Source organism: Echinops telfairi, unplaced genomic scaffold, assembly GCF_000313985.2.
Source record: "Echinops telfairi isolate 266 unplaced genomic scaffold, ASM31398v2 ScPeMD7_3533;HRSCAF=4204_0, whole genome shotgun sequence".
Taxonomy (NCBI): domain Eukaryota; kingdom Metazoa; phylum Chordata; class Mammalia; order Afrosoricida; family Tenrecidae; genus Echinops; species Echinops telfairi.
In genome coordinates this window covers 63,225,661-63,242,297 of record NW_022107431.1, presented here as the reverse complement: position 1 = coordinate 63,242,297, position 16,637 = coordinate 63,225,661, and the positions used below count along the sequence as shown (strand labels likewise).

Here is a 16,637-nt window from a genome sequence, read left to right as displayed (position 1 = left end):
CCAAATGAGATCATCAAGCTCCAACCTGATTGACAGGCTAGACTCCACCCCTTCCCTCTGAATCCTCAAATTGACACCAGATTATGTAACTACCACAACCGTCTTCAGAATGAAAGAGTACCTGTCATTGGATATGAGGTGGCGGTTGGGGGACCACTGCTTAGGAGCATTTTTAGGGTGTGCAATAAGCAAAGCAGACCAGATCAGCTGTCACGAGTCGACCTCAATTCCTCGTGATTCCACAGGTGCCAGAGAGGAACTGTGCAGATGGGCTGTTTTCCATGGCTGACATGATTAGAAGTAGACTGTCAGACCGCTCTTGCAAGGAACCTCTGAGTTGTCTTGGACCACCAAACATGAGTGCATGAGCAGTTGACACAAGCTCGGGATTGTGTCATATAAGCGGGACATACTGACGTCTCGAAAATATTTTGCAGGAAGAAGCCGTTCCTTTATATTCTGAAGTAAATGAACACATTAACTGGTTTCAACGAGAATATGTAAAAACAGAAAAGGACTGGAAAGAGATTGACAACAGGATGAGCCAAACTTTGGAACTGAGAAGAAAATTGATAGACAGCAGAACGCCTCTGAAGGAAATTCTTAAAATGTTTCCTTTCTTAAAGTGCCCCCACCAGGTATTGCTATTCACTGCCAACACTCTCTGATTCAACTGTCCCGACTGCCCGTCCCCCTTTCCTCTCAGAGTGGTGACCAGGCTCTGGCAGGATGGTGGGTGTGAATCTCAGTGGGGTGTGTAAGCCCTCGAGAATTTCAGGAAGCATGTTACTGTGCTGTCATGCACTGCCAATGGAATGACCGTCTTTAGAATGAAAGAGGACCTGTCCTTGGACATGTGGGGGAGGCTGGGGACCACTGCTTAGGAGTATTTGGATAGTGTACAGTGTTTTCCATTTGCATGCACTTAGGTCAGCGGTTCTCAACCTTCCTAATGCCGCAACCCTTTCATACAATTCCTCATGTTGTGGTGACCCCCAACCATAAAATTATTTTCGTTGCTACTTCATCACTGCAGTTTTGTTACTGTTAATGAATCGGTCGACCCCTGTGAAAGGGTCGTTCGACTCCCAAAGGGGTCGCGACCCACAGGTTGAGAACGGCTGACTCAGATTATGGAATTTCTATTTAATGATGGAACTGTTAATATGCTACATTACCTAAAATGTACTTCCTTTCAGAACAATGGTCTTAGAAATACATGAAAGTGACATAGTTAAATCAAAACCCATATCGCAATTTTAGCGCAGTTTTAGGTCTAATATATGATGAAAGATCCTTGAGGGTTTTATGAAGATGAGTTTGGATGCAATTGAAAATAAAAGTTTTCTAGAATCCGCCTGGAAGTTTATTTTTGTCTAACCAGTAGCAAACAGAGCTTTACGTGGATTAACCCTTCAGCAACCTTTCTTTTCCTCTTTGGGTTGTGACAGTTGCCACTGCTAAGCGATGTCCTATTGTGGGGACATCGTGGGGAAAGATGTGTCTGCGTCGTAGACGGGAGTACAGTGGCGCACAGTGGAGGAGGACAGAGTTCGAAGGCAGGAAGGTGTAGGAGAGAAGGGAAAAGGGGACCACACGGAGGAAATGGCATGAGTGACATATTGTGGGGACCGCAATCACTGACGTGAAACAAAATATGTATGATTTTTAAAACATTTCATTGGGGGCTCAGACAATTCTTATCACAATCCATCCATCGATTGTGTCAAGCACATCTGTACGTTTGTTGCCATCATCATTTTCAAAACATTTTCTCTTTACTTGAGCCTTTAGTATTTTTTCCTCTCCCTCCTCCCTCCCTTCCTCATGAACCTTTGATAATTTATGTTATTATTTTTTCATGTCTTACACTGACCAGTATCTCACCTTTACCCGCTTTTCTGTTGTCCATGCACTGGGGAGGGGGTTATAGGTAGATCATTGTGATTAGTTTACCCTTTCTCCCCCCACCCTCCCCTTACCCTCCTGGTATGGCTACTCGCAGTATTGGTCCTGAGTGGTTTCTGTCTTGGATTCCCTGTGTTTCCAGCTTTTATCTGCACATGTATGAATTTTTTAATGGAAAACTGATTGCTTTGTAAACCGTCACCCAATTCACAATAAAATGTTGTGTGTTTTTTAATGCCTTTCATTGGAGACTGTCAAAACGTTGCCTAAAGAATTGTAATGTACTAGAGTTTAGTTCATCTCATAGCTGCATTACCCAAATCGTCCAAAAATGCATAGAGAGGGACTTTGGAAAGTTTGTGGATGAGTGGAACTACAGGAAAATGGAATCATGTTTTTTCATGAACTTTAGGAAGCTTGCTGTATACTCTGCCCAGGCTCTTAAAGAGTTTTTATTCTGTGGTATTAGACTTTAAAAAAAAATCATTTTATTAGGGGCTCATACAACTCTTATCACAATCCATCCATACATCAATTGTGTAAAGCACATTTGTACATTCATTGCCCTCATCATTCTCAAAACATTTGCTCTCCACTTAAGCCCCTGGCATCAGCTCCTCATTTTTTCCCCTCCCTCCCCACTCCCCCTCCTTCATGAGCCCTTGATAGTTTATAAATCATTATTTTTAGACGTTTTTCTATGTCTATTATTTACCTTTCCCATTCTCCTCTGCTTTCTATTCTTTGCCTCTCTCCGTCCTAAGTCTTTGCCACTAGCGCTATTAAAAGTGTCTATCCAGTAAATGTTTTAAATGACTCTTCAAAGTTTATTATAGTCCTGTGGTTATTTGCTTCCTTGCTTTCTTACATTGATTTGTTTGCTTGTGATTTTTCTTCTTTGATCATCAGATGTTTAGAGAATTCCAACTTCTTACAAGAACAGACATTTATAAGAAAACAAAGCACATTTTGGAATCCTACTCAGAAAATATACTGGCTTCTTATATCGTGGCGGATAACCCAATCACTATTATTTTGCAAGAAAAAATGAAAGAGCACACAGATGAAGACATGCTAAAACGTAAGTACACCTGCTACGGGGGTTATCTGCTCTCAGTCATCTTTATAATTCAGAGTAATTGGAAAAGCTCCTGCGGAGGAAGAAGGGACGTTCAGCGAAGCGTCTGGTGGGAAAGAAAGAAAAATGTCTCACATAAGTGAGGGAGACACAGATTTTAGAAAGCACATTCAATGTTGTAAAATTTTATGAGAGGAATGGGCAACCTGCTCATTTTGTAATACCAATAACACAGGCCAGGAAAATCACTCTGGCTGAAAGGATAGAGTATAGAAGTCTTTATCTCATTGGCGATTCTAATGGCAGAGCATCAAGGCTTTAATGTTTACTAGAAGGGGCTGGTACCTAAGTGCAAAAGAGAAGCACTGATCTAAGGTTGGTCTGCTCTCGTTGGGGGACATCAAGCTGGTCTTTGACCCATCGTGACCCCGTTTGACAGAGTCGAGCTGCTCCCTGGTTTCCTAGGCTGTGATTCTATGGGGCAGGTCCTTTTCAGGAGCAACTCTTTCTCCTGCCGAGCAGCTGGCTGGGCTCGAACTATCAACCTTTTGATTAGCAGCCAAGATCTTCAGCTATGGCACCACCAGGCCTCCCCGTTCACCATAGTGGGTAACAATTAGTTTTCTAAAAGGATCCCACTATTTTAATACTGGCTTTGTTTACAACAGTTGGGAAAAGCTTATTTTACTTGAAATTCTAAACATGTTTGTTTTGACAGATATGAAGATGACGGCCACATGTTTACTCCTACCAGATGTTTTTGGGGATGATCCTAGCCTTTTTGTTGCTGTGAACGAGAAGGTTCGCCATCTGCAAATGCATATTGGTTTGAAATTTTACATTTTCATAACATCACTTATTTATGAGGGCAAGTGGAGAAGTATTGCTACTAGGGTTCCCGTTCATATCGGCATGAGTTTATTCCAAACAAAGCATTTTTTAAACATGCCTCATTCTCTCAGTTTTATGCTTGTCTTACATGTTCTTAGAGTGTTCCCCACCCCCACAAAAAAACCAAAACAGTTCACCCAAAACACTGACTCCGTAATGCATCTGTTGAGCCCAATTAAATTCAAGGCAGAAAGGTCAGTGCAGATGATGGTGATAGTTTTGGGGGGATTCCCAAGCGTAGTATGTTGATAAATTCTCTTGAAAGACACAGGACAATAATGGGGGGTTATTAGGAGCAAGTTTTAAGAAAACAGAAAACTGCATTGGGGATAAAATGGCCTGCATGTTGCACCAAAGACTCTTTTCCCATCCCAAGAATGCACCTGCTCACCGTATTCTTCTAGGTGACTAACAGTTGTCCTAGGAGGGTTTCCTTGAGAAACTTTCTCTCATCTACCCTAGAGCCAAGATCTTGCCCCTTTAGACTTCCTTTTCATTCTCTAAACTCAAGGAACACCTGAAAGGGGCACAATCTGAGTCCTTGGAGAATGCCAAAATTGCCGTGCCGATGTGGTCCAGACTGAAGAGTGCAGAATTCTTTGGGGAAGGATAAGAGACGGGCACGTCACCTTCAGAAGAGTCCAGATTCGGGAACTGTCCAGAAACACCAGCTTCATATTTTTCGACTTGACCTTTGTGAAAGTTGGGTGATTTTTGTCTTCAAAATGACAGACTGTTGGAAGTCTGTCTTGTCACATATTCAAAGCAACGAAGTTGTAAAATACTCTCATTCACTGTGATAATCATGGTTGCGTTCAGCCGTTTTCTCATTTAGCTCTTGCTCATATGATTGGACAGTGACTCCATTTTTGTTTATTTCAGGTACAGGTGTCGACACCCGTGTTAGAAGTCAGGAACCCCTTCGACATCAGCGACTGTGAATATTCTTTGTATTTAGAAAAAGAGAGGCTCACGAAGGTGGATGACTGTGTCGTGGCCTTGGCTGCCCTCGTGGCGGCCTTTCATGTGTTTGGGATTAAGTGTCCACAAGGACTGTGCCAAACCCTTCGATTCCTGAAGACACAGATTTTAGATATGCACCATCCCCACTTTCCCTCTTAACAGAACAGGAAAGGATTTCTCACCCATTAATAGCATGCAAAATGTTCTATTAGGATTATCTCTGGGCCTGCTGAAACGTTATTTTTAAAACTTGATTTATGGTGGTAGGTGTAGGTTATTGGAAAACCACCTTGAATCATACAGGTTCGTGAACGTCCAACGCCTTTATCATTACTTTGAGGCATTTTTTTGTGAAATTCTGTAATAAACTGGCTTAAGGAATCATTTACAGTTTCTGAGTTCTGTGAATTCCCAGGTCAAAGTCATCCTTCTGGGCGGCATTACTTAAGACACTATCTTTCAGATTGACTCGGAGCCTTTGGGTTGGGACATGACCAGAAATAGTGACTGTCTAGGAGTTGCAGGCCTGGCATCTGCTCCTCTGGTTGAAATGTTGCTGGAAAGGTTTTAGCGTGACCATTTTCAGAAAGGGTATAGAGTCCGGTTCTCCCTTCCTCTTCATGACAGACATTTCAGGTTCACTCATGCATATTGAGAACAAGGGTTGCTTCATTCTCAGTCTCCTAATTGCAAGCCCATTTTCCTGGCCCATTTTCTCACCACTTCCCCGCCTTTGAAATGCAGCAACTGTCTGGTACTCCTCTCCCTACACGGCTTCTGGGTCCCCCTCGTCTTTGCAGCGTTAATGTCTGCCTCGTGTGCTGGGCTCAAGCAGGTGGACATGTTTGGGTCCTGGTTGAATTTGCTGACTTTGCAGCTATTTCTGCTTGGGAACCATTGAGCAAAACCAACTGCAAGAGTGTCTTCATGACTATTAGTGTCACCTGCTGCACACACGACGTTTCAATGGCACACAGCACCTGGTCTGCTGACCGAGTTCCAAATTCAATACTTGGAAAAAGGATCTTTTTTTTTTTAAAACATTTTATTAGGGGCTCATACAACTGTTATCGCAATCCATACACACATCAATTGTGTAAAGCGCATTTGTACATCATTCTCAAAACATTTTCTCTCCACTTAAACTCCCGACACTAGGGCCTCATTTTTCCCCTCCCTCCCCGCTCCCCCCTCCCTCATGAGCCCTTGATAGTTTATCAATTGGTATTTTGTCATATCTTGCCCTGTCTGACGTCTCCCTTCACCCACTTTTCAGTTGTCCATCCCCCAGGGAGGAGGTCACATATAGTTCCCTGTAATCGGTTCCCTCTTTCCTACCCAATCTCCCTCTACCCTCCCTGTTTCGCCACTCACACCACTGGTCCTGTAGGGCTCATCCGCCCTGGATTCCCTGGATTTTCAGTTCCTATCTGTACCAGTGTACCTCCTCTGGTCTAGCCAGACTTGCAAGGTCGAATTCGAGTCATGGTAGTGGGAGCGGGGAGGAAGCATTTAGGAACTAGAGGAAAGTTGTATTTCTCATCGTTGTTACATCGCATCCTGACTGGCTCATCTCCTCCCCGAGACCCCTCTGTAAGGGGATCTCCAGTGGCCTACTAATGGGCTTTGGGTCTCCACTCTGCACTCCCATTATTCACTATGGTAAGATTTTTTGTTCTGATGATGCCTTATACCTGATCCCGACACCTCATGGTTGCATAGGCTGGTGTGCTTCTTCCATGTGGGCTTTGTTGCTTCTGAGCTTGATGGCCGCTTGATTACCTTCAAGCCTGGAAAAAGGATCTTGTTTGCAATCTGGGGACTGCTTGTACTGCCCTGGCTCTTGGCTTGCCCCGGGGTCAAGAGCTTGGCATTTTCAGGGTAGGCCTTCCTAGACCCGCTCTTCCGCTTCTCCTAAGAATCTAACAATGGCTGCCTCACTCCGCCGGCAGTCCTACAAGCCTCACTGCCACGCTCTTTTCTATTTCACAAGGAAAAGGTACCCTTGATGCGATCAAAACAGAAATGACATTGCTCAGTTTTGAAAGTGAGGCCTGCTTGGAGACTACAGAGAAATTTAAGTGTATTAATATCTGCATCACAGGCAGTAAGCATTACCTGGGTTATTTCACTACTTTAAATAGTGTTAAGCAAGGTGTTCATGTAAATTATTTAAAAATATTTTTACACTGAACATCTCAGGAGACAGTGCAAATGGCATATTACATCACGGAGATAACTACCACGTGCTAGATGACACCTTTTCCTTCTCTAAGGGCTGCTCAGTCATTACCATGTGCAAGCTGACAGAGCTGCCTACCTGAGCAATGTGTACAGCAGTGAGTAACAAGTCAGCCTATGTGACTTTCTCATAAAGTAGGCCTGCTCCAGCTCAGCCTTCCGCTGGCTTTGAGGACTGTACCTAATAAACGTTTGCTCCTTCAAATTACCTCCCCTGCCTTGAAAGGGTCATCATTTGGAGCTCTTCAGAAAACCGAGTTTTCCATGTTCTTCCGGCTTACTCTCCTTACCAAAGACACCATCTCTGTAGCTGAAGTTGAGTGGCACTCCTTCTTTGGGGAACTGGGCCAGAGGGCAGAGCTGTCAAGAGACTGCAGTGAAGTCTGGCTGCAACACAGACCTCCACTGACCACAAGGGCACATCCAGGAATGCTTTGTCCCTTCAACAGAGTAGCTGCTGCACGTGCCCAACCCGCTCTTGCCACTCGGTAACCAGTACAACTGCTTGATTAGCACCGCCTTCCTTTGGAGGTGGTGGATTTGTATAAGGGAGACATCGTAAAATGGTAATTCCACCTACAGTCAGGTTTCATCGGCGTGGACGGTGCTTTGTATTTTCAATGGTCATAGAGGGGGCAAGATATCAAGAATAGTCACCAACCCTCAAGGCAGCCTCTGTCATTACAATGACAAGGGTTTCTTTCAGAGATGGAGTGATAACCTTGCTTTAAGGGTCGTTCAAATGCTAGGCTAATCCAAGATGCTCAATGCCATGGCTCAAGAGTTAACAACATGGTACTCAGAATGAGTGTTTTTACTAAGATTTAAAAAATGCCTTTCATTATAAGGTGAGTCTTTCACTATAATTATCGTATACGCTAAACTACAAAAAAAAAAAAAAATCCCTGATGGGCATGAATCCTACTTGACCTAAAATACACTTTTTGAAACTGTTTGTCACTCATCATACCATCTGGCACATAGTTTGACAAACGGTCCCAAATCCGACAGATGCATGGCAGAGGAGCCATTGAATAACCATATGTTCGGCGCATCATTCCTGCTCTTGTTCTGCCCCTCCTTTATGACAAGCTTTCTTAAGAATCATACAGAAGTTAAAAAAAAAGAGTCGTCTCCAATTAATATTTTATTTCATTCATATCAGATATAACAAGTGCAACTTGAATATACAAATTCTGAACAAAAAGGTAAAAAAAAGGAAACAACATCAACAAAAACTCATTAACAGATTCATGCAAAGAACTGAACGGGACATGGCAGATGTCACTGACCCTGTTTTACCCGGAGTTATGTCAATGCAAAGGACCTTCCAACAGGAATGCAGAACGTGGGGATATCGAAGGAGTTCTACATCAGAAGAACTGATACCAACTTGAGAGAGGTGGAATTTCCCCAAAATTCTGTAAGCATGCTACAAACTTATTTTCTTTCTTTTAATAAATAGTCCTTGGATAAATTTCCAATCTTAAGATTGGAAACTGCACCAAAAGGCTAATGAAGTTATTTACCTTTTTCCTTGCAAATGCAATCTTACAAACAAAAACAACAAACAACACTACCAGCTATCAGTTTATACGTAATTGAGGGTTCTCATGTAAAGTGCATCTGTACGCTTATAAATAGAGGCAAAGTGTTCTACAGAAAAAGGAATCCTTCGACACAGAGGTACTTGAATGATTGCTTTGGGAAAGTGCCTCCCTGACCTGTGAGCAGGTGGAACTGTTGTCCACTGGTGTTCCTCCCTCACACCTTGCCTTTTGAGTAAAACCTATACACTCTACACTTTCTCTTTACCCAACCCTTAAGAAACCCGTTGGGTCTGGAGGACATGGTAAGATCCGAGAGAGCTTTTGAGAACTCGTCAAGACTAGATTGAGCCCTTCCTCTCTGCAAAGCACCACAGTTACGTCGTCAGCAACAGTCAGAGAGAGGCTCCAGACGATCTCACACTCAGTTCACGATCCTGAAACATGGTTCCCCGACTGTCCACTGTATACTCCTCCGACACCATCTGACTCGTGTAAACATACAAGGCACCCCGATGTTTGGGACTGATGCCATTCAAAAGACATTACCTAATTATGCTTATATATTTTTATTTTTCAATTTCATTCTTTTATGTACACTTTTTTGGTAATTATAGTAAAGATGCTGGTGAAAAAGTAATTTGCTTAACCATTTCATGATTCGTGCAAAAGTAAGAACACTGATGGAAAGAAGAGTACTTTTTTACAATGATGCAGCTCCAACGAATTATTACAAGCAGTTAGGCAATATCATGACTTGCAAAGTGATACGTAGCATAAGGTTGCAATTCAAAATATGGCACACAATTAACAGTACAGATAAAAGTCCCAACTGGCTAAACTTAGCCAGGTTTTGACTAATTTGGTTTAAGTTGAATTTTGATTGTAAAAAAGGTTCCTGCAAGTATTGAAAAAAGAAACAGTGTACATGAAAGAGGATTCAACAATGTTTACAAAATGCCAGAAGTTCTTATTCTGCCCCACTTTATCCATAAATAATTAATGAAGGTTCCCCTCCCCCCACCCTCCAGCGTCCAAAAGATTTACAAAGATCAATTTAGCTCAGTGAACAGAACCAAAAAGATGACTGTTGTTAAGACAGCACTTGCTTAAAAGCTCAAGCGTTTTCAGAAAAAATCATATATTGTCTCTTGAGAAATATAAATAACTGACAGCCTTGCTCTTTTGAGTTTGGGAGATTTCCCACTAAGAGTTGGAGCTGTCCTTGTGCTTTGAATGAAACACGAGCTTTGAAGCAGAAAGCGGATGGATACAGGACTCACTGTCTTCAAAGTTCATTGTAAGAATTCTTTTCTGCAGCTTTGAACATCAGGATAGAATTGAAAATTTTGAGAGCAGGGCCCAGTTTAATGCTCATAATTTTGACAATGTCCGTTTGAGTCATAAGCAGAAATGCTTCTCCATCAATTTGCTAAAATGGAAGGAAAACAGAAGAAGTTGGATTAATCTGGCGTGGTTCTAGGAGAAATATTCCCAGTTAAATTATCAGCATTTTCCTGCAAAGTAACACTAACAAGTCACATACACAGGTGCACAGGTGGAACTTTCCCTGACCCACTGACCTTTCTTCCTTAGACCTGCACACCTGTACACATCCCAGTGTGAACTGGGAATCATGTCAAACCCATTCCTTTGAAATCTTCCCTGGGAAAATGAAAAGTGCCCATATCTTCCAGGTACTAAGTCAAAACGGCTGCACAATATGGAAGAATCCTGGGTGCCCCAAACCCAGTTCATATCATGGTAGGTTCAGATATTTGAGGTTAGATGCACCAGATGTTTGCGGGCATGAGGAATTTAGGCGAACATATCATCCATATTGTACTTCTAATTTTGGAGATAATTTGCTTTGTTTTCATTTGCATGTGCAATACAGCTGATTGATAAAAGAAGGCTAGACAGACAGATCTTTGCACATTTTACTCAAACTGATGTACAGTGTAGCTGAATGGACAGTCAGTCTGACAGACATCTTCCAAGTCATTAATGAGAATGTCAACATTTGTGAACTCACTATAAAGACTGACTAATTACCAGCTTGGCCCTACTTTTATGAAAATTTACAACAGTCTTCTGATTGCATGTACGAGTTTCCCCCCCTGGCAGATTCATGCAACAACTCGTTAACATTTACTGTCTTCAGATAACTTTCAAGGAAGGGTCTGTGCATGCAGCAGGGGGTAACACACACACACACACACACAAATCTCTTAGTGAAATTTACATCCTAGTAGTGGGAGACATTACTGGTAATATAAGGGACTTCAAAACATGGTGGAAAATCTTTGGATTCTGTTTCCACAAACTTTTTGGTCTCTCCTCATATTCAGCAAGCAAATTCATTACTAAGTTAGAAGGTGATTAGTATGATGGGAAAAAATGCAACCACACAACGTGTTGCGGCAGGGGCACGAATGGTAGCAGGTGGTGATTTAAAGTGACGTGATCAGAGTGGAAGTCCTTAAGAAAGTGGTCTGTGAGCAGAAGGGGTGAGCTATGTGAATATGTGGCGAAGGAGAGGGGTGAGCTGGGAGGCCGGCAAATCTGAGGAACTGCGGGAGGGCAGTGTGGCTGGAGCAACATGAGGAAGGGGCGGAACAGAAAAAGGTGAGAAGGTGAGAGAGCAGGAAGTGTTCAACCGTATCCGGTTGGGATAAAGAGATACTAGGAGGATACGGAGAGATGAGTGACATATTTCACTTATGTTTTATCTGGATCACTGGACTGTACTGGGAGCAAACAAGCAGGGAGTCTCAAACACCACACATGTGCTGTAGGAAAAAACCTTCAGGACAAGTGGGAGCTGATTGTGGCGTGGGCCCCACTGGCAGCAGTTAAAGTGAAGAAATATAGTCACAGTCACCCCATCTTAAAAAAGCCACCCAAGAGGACCTCAGACAGATTAGCTGTGGATTGGGAGACGGAATAATAAAAAGGAAATCCATGAATATCCCATGCTAATTAGTGGGCTTGAAACTCCAACCTTTCAGTTGGCAACCCAAAGCTTAAACCACTGTGCCGTCAGAGCTCCTAGAAGAGTTCAATTAGATTTGATTTCTGTTTCACCTCCAGGACTCAAAACTGATTACAGGTGGTTTGTGAAGTATGTGAGAGCAAAGGTCATATTATCTTTGACTCATCATCCTTCATATGAGAACATGACATACAGAGTAAGCACCCACACGGCAGGCATACAACAATCAAAATGGGGGAATGAAAGAATATCTGAATGACATGTTACAGTGACATTCCTCACGAGGACTGACTATTCGGCTAAGAATGTGTGGTGCCTGAGGACTATCTCTGAAGATGACAAGCTATGATGAAAAAATGATCCAAGGAAATAATAGCATTTGAATTTGAATCTTAATTAAATCAAATAGTAATGTGACTCTATCTGAACTATCTCTATATTAACAGTACTAAAATGAGAATTTGTAAAATAGATTTAATTTTATTTTCAAAAGTGTTGTCAGTTTTACAAAGATAATGGCCACATTATTGAAAGATAATGTTGTTTCAAAGGAAGAACCTCCTCTGTGTGTCTGAGTCCATTCAGGAGTGAGACATTTAAACACAGTGGCTATAAAGGCACTGAGGAGCTAGGAGAAGAGACGCAAAGTGGAACTACTGCCAGTCAACCAGTAACTAAAAAATTAAAGCGTTTCTGATATAGGAATTCAATCAAAAAGGGTGTGAAATGTCAACTTCATGTGCACCTGAAGAGGTACACACTGAAAGGACCGATGGCATCTCACGGCAGGGACTACCAGTTGTCCCTCCACGCCTGCTAGCTCAATAGAAAGCCTTCTGCTCTAACAGCCAAGGGTTACACGGGCGGTAAACCACGTGTGGACGCCTAGACCTGTAGCTAGCAGATGTTGGGGAAGGTCTATGGGGAAAAGAGACTCTTGATGAACTCCAACATCACTCCCAGGATAGTTAGAAGTTGAATTCCTTTTTCATGCTAATGCTTAATATAAGCGACATGGTTATGAATCATGCCTTCTACAGAAATGAAGGTGGAAGAAAACAGTAAAATAATCTTTCAAGAGCAGTTTGTAATGAACATCAGTGATGAGAATCCTGAAACTCAAAATAGATCAGATATAAATGGGATTTTTTAAAAAAGCAACAATGGTAACGCTATTTATTTTAAGTACCATATTGAGTCTGGGGCCAACAAGATCGGCAAACAAAATCATGAGTGATTTCACTCTCCTAACAAAATTAGCAGTCCTGCTAAAAATTTCCTAAAAGTAATAGCATCATATTTCTTTCTTTGCTTTCCTTTTGTGCTGTTCACTGTATAAATGCTATGTAATACATAAATGCTATATAAAATTACTATATTTTGATTTTAAAGGCAGTGCATGCTATGGCTACAGGGCATCATAAAATAGTACTTAGACGAATTTTCTTACTGCCTCCTTTTATTCAAAGACATTTTTATAAAATGAATTAGGGCTACTTGGTCGACATATAAATGCCAGTTTGTTAATTTCAACATAGCCTATCCATCTACGCTGTGCTTCTGCCACAGCAACACATTTCACCAGCTACTGCGCTGCCTGAAAGTAACAGCGATTTAGGAGAACACTTACTTCATCTTTAAATACCTTTCCATGTTCTTCACAGCCAGGGAGTGACTGAATGAATTCTGACACCTAGAAAAAATAGTATCAAAATACCACGTTAAAAAAAGTCGGAATGTTACAGGTTCAAAATATTTAACTGACATGTTTCTACAGAATGACCTCTTCTTTTTCACAATGGAAATAAATAAAAGACTAGCCCCTGCACACATTCCACACGTCCACTCCTTAACCGGCCCTGCAATGCCTGATTCTGACAGAGACAATGAAACGTACCTGCTCTGTGCTCCACTTGGACACCGTACTTGCAGGGATTCCAGCTACTGTTGGAAGCAGTTTGCTCTGCTGCTCCCAGCGCAGGGGCAGGCATGGAATTGGGGACTTAAAGGAAAGAAAGACGGCTGAGCGACGCGGTGCCGGTTGTGCAGGGGGCTCTTCCCGGGTACCTGGTCAAGAGAAAACCGTGGGACATCACTCTCTGCAAAGGAGTGTTACAAACGTCCAGTGTCAGACAGCATCCAATAGAATGAGGTTCGTGTTCTGGCAAAGAGGTAGTTCATACATTGACTCCTTTCAGTAGAAAATTACACCCTCCATGCCTTTAACTAAAGGCCACTATAAAAAACAACTCATATATCCAATTTCCATGTTGGTGATTTCACCCATTATTGAAGGCCTGCTTCTCAATGTTGCCTTTTTAATACTTCAGGGAAGAAATCTGTCTTAGAGGTTTAGTAGCAAGGAAACAAAAAACCCCACCAACCCACCAGAGGAGTACCAACTACTCACCAGTGCAGCTATTGTCATTGCTCTCTGCCAGGCCTGACTTATTCTCTCAATTTCTATTTACTGTTTTGGATTTTTAAGTAGCCAACTTAAATTTTGAAAGAAAAACTATGTAAAAGTTTCAGTGAAATGAAAGTATTGAAAAGCAAACATTTTCTTCATTCTTCACTTATGCAGATCAGTCTTTTAAAATGCCCTTTCTCTCTTAGGTCTTCGGAGCCCAAACACAGTTCTGTTACTGTGTTCTTAGATTTGTGCCCTCGGGGTTCAGCTGAGAGCCTCTCAGAATTATTCCCTAGTATCTGACCGAGCAGCCATCTCTGTGGAAATACTTCTAAGTTCCTCTGACAGGCAACTACCCTCCCACCGTCTCTCCTCAGGTGCACCCTGCTACAGTGATCCCTCCATTCCATCACAGATCTCTGGCTCTATGGTTTACCTAGTTAGTGTTTTGTACCACTAAGGATTTTTTTTTAAGCTGTGCTTTTAAATGAAAGAATAAGATTCACAGAAAAGTGCATTACATCCTAAGTATGCAGCTCAGTGCATTTGCACAATGTGAACATACCCACCTTAAAAGGATATGTCTATTGAAATCTTTGCTCACCCCAAGGCCCAAAAGATCATCTCTTTGGTTTTCCTTTAGAAAACTACATTTTATCTTTTACTCACCTGCAATCCATCTTAAAAATACATTTTTTTTTTTGCATAGGACATGTAAGGATCAATATATCCTTTTCCTTCCCATGGATGTCTAACTGGTTACCCGAAAAGATCATCTTTCACCACCGTGCTGCATTGGCAGTGATCAGACTCCTGTGCTTCCTGTTACTGTCTCTGTCCTCTGCACTAATGCAGATTTTACACGTACTGATAGCTGTGATCAGGTTTGTCATTACACTGGCTACTATTATTATCCTTTTGCACTTTTGTAGGTATTTTGGAATCAGCTTATAAAACAGATGGTGAAATTTAGACTAGAGTTATCGCCGACAATGGATTTTTATTTGGGAGCCTTGGTGGCACATTAGATAAATGTTTGCGACGAACCAAAAGGTCTGAAGTTCGAACCCATCAGTTGTTCCATGGAAGAAAGCTGCTGCGGTAGTTTACAGCCTTGGAAACCCCATGGGGCAGTTCCACTCTGTTCTAAGTAAGGGGTGCTAGGCATCAGGATGAACGAGAGGGGAGCCCAATGGGTTGTACTGATCCATTTAAGAAGTCCTAGTGGTAGCATGGTTGAGCACTTGTTGGTGAGTCAAACCCACCCAGAGGCTCTGTGAAAGACAAAACCTGGTGATCTACTTACTCCCAGAGTTCGCACCCTAGAAAGCCCCAGACAGTTCTACTCTGTTACACGGGGCCAGACAGTTCTACTCTGTTACACGGGGCCAGACAGTTCTACTCTGTTACACGGGGCCCCTGTCTCATGAGTTCAGAAGACTCGGCCCTTAACAACCACTTAGATCAATCTGGTGAGAAATAACTTTTTCAGAATATTCAATCTTCTAATCAATGAATGAGGACTCTCTCTCCAATTATTTGGGCCTTCTTTAATAATTCTTAGTAATGTTTTGTGATTTTCATGTAGAAGGTTGTAGCTATCTTTTATTCAATATATTCCTACATACACGGTGTTTTCTCATGCTATTTTAAGTAGCCGTGTTTTTTAAAAAATAATTCCTATTGTTCTTGAGTCTTAGTCAATTATGGTCTTTCTGGCCAGAATTCCATATGGGATGTATTATAATTCTGGGCTCTAAGCCTGTGGCCCTAGTCACATTTTGGAGGGATAAGAGTCTTACTCTAACTGCCAGCTCAAAGCAGAACTTCCCCGTGAGTTTCCAAGACAACTATTTATGGGTGTACCAAGCCCTATCTTTCTCCCGAGGAGTGGCCGGTGGTTTCTAACTGCTGCACCAGCCTCACAAGTGTGCTTGTGGTTGAGCCCACTGTTGCAGCCACAGTGGCCATCCATCTTCTTGAGGGCCTTCCTCTTTGGCGCTGCCCCTCTATTTGACCAAACACGATGTCCTTCTCCAGGGACTGACCTCCCGGACAACATGTCTGACATATGCGAAGTCTCTCTCCTTCCTTGCCTCTAAGGAGCATTCTGGTGGTACTTCTTCCAAGACAGATCTGTCTTTTCTTTTGGCAGTCCATGGTACTTTCAATATTCTTTGCCAGCACTTTGATCAAGCACATTGAATACGGAGGACCGAAGAATGAATAATGCCTAACTTTCACATGTACATGAAGCAACTGAGAATGGGATCCGGAGTACCTAAGTCCCTACAACACTCCAAAGGTCTTGTACAGCAGATATGCCCACTGTAGCATGTCGCATGATCTCTTGACGGTTGCTTCTATGAAGCCCATGGATTGTGGATGCAATCAAGAGAAAATCCTTGACAACTTCAATTTTTTCTCCATTTATTAGGATGTTACTCAGCAGTCCAACTGTGAGAATCTGCCATTCTTTACACCAGGGGTCCTCAAACTACGCCCCGTGGGCCACATGTGCCCCACTGAGGACATTTATCTGGCCCGCCAGGTGGTTTCCCCCCCCCCTCCCTTTTTTACTTCAAAATAAGATATGTGCAGTGT

At 42.4% G+C, this 16,637-nt stretch overlaps 2 protein-coding genes across 2 annotated transcripts in view; one reads left to right on the top strand and one right to left on the bottom strand.

Moving 5' to 3' along the window:
• The window catches only part of SAMD3 (sterile alpha motif domain containing 3), a 53,636-nt gene extending 48,637 nt beyond the window's left edge, over positions 1 to 4,999 (top strand). Inside the window, 4 exon segments of the mRNA XM_004702066.1 lie at positions 438 to 638; positions 2,818 to 2,989; positions 3,705 to 3,787; positions 4,760 to 4,999. Coding sequence (XP_004702123.1) covers positions 438 to 638; positions 2,818 to 2,989; positions 3,705 to 3,787; positions 4,760 to 4,999 — 696 coding nt within the window.
• A 4,648-nt stretch (positions 5,000 to 9,647) lies between these two features.
• L3MBTL3 (L3MBTL histone methyl-lysine binding protein 3) overlaps positions 9,648 to 16,637 on the bottom strand; it is a 128,551-nt gene continuing 121,561 nt past the window's right edge. Inside the window, exons 21-23 of the mRNA XM_004702064.2 lie at positions 13,521 to 13,690; positions 13,254 to 13,316; positions 9,648 to 10,060 (exon numbers count right to left, since the gene is read on the bottom strand). Coding sequence (XP_004702121.1) covers positions 9,917 to 10,060; positions 13,254 to 13,316; positions 13,521 to 13,690 — 377 coding nt within the window. The 3' untranslated portion in view covers positions 9,648 to 9,916. The remainder of the gene's footprint in view (positions 10,061 to 13,253; positions 13,317 to 13,520; positions 13,691 to 16,637) is intronic.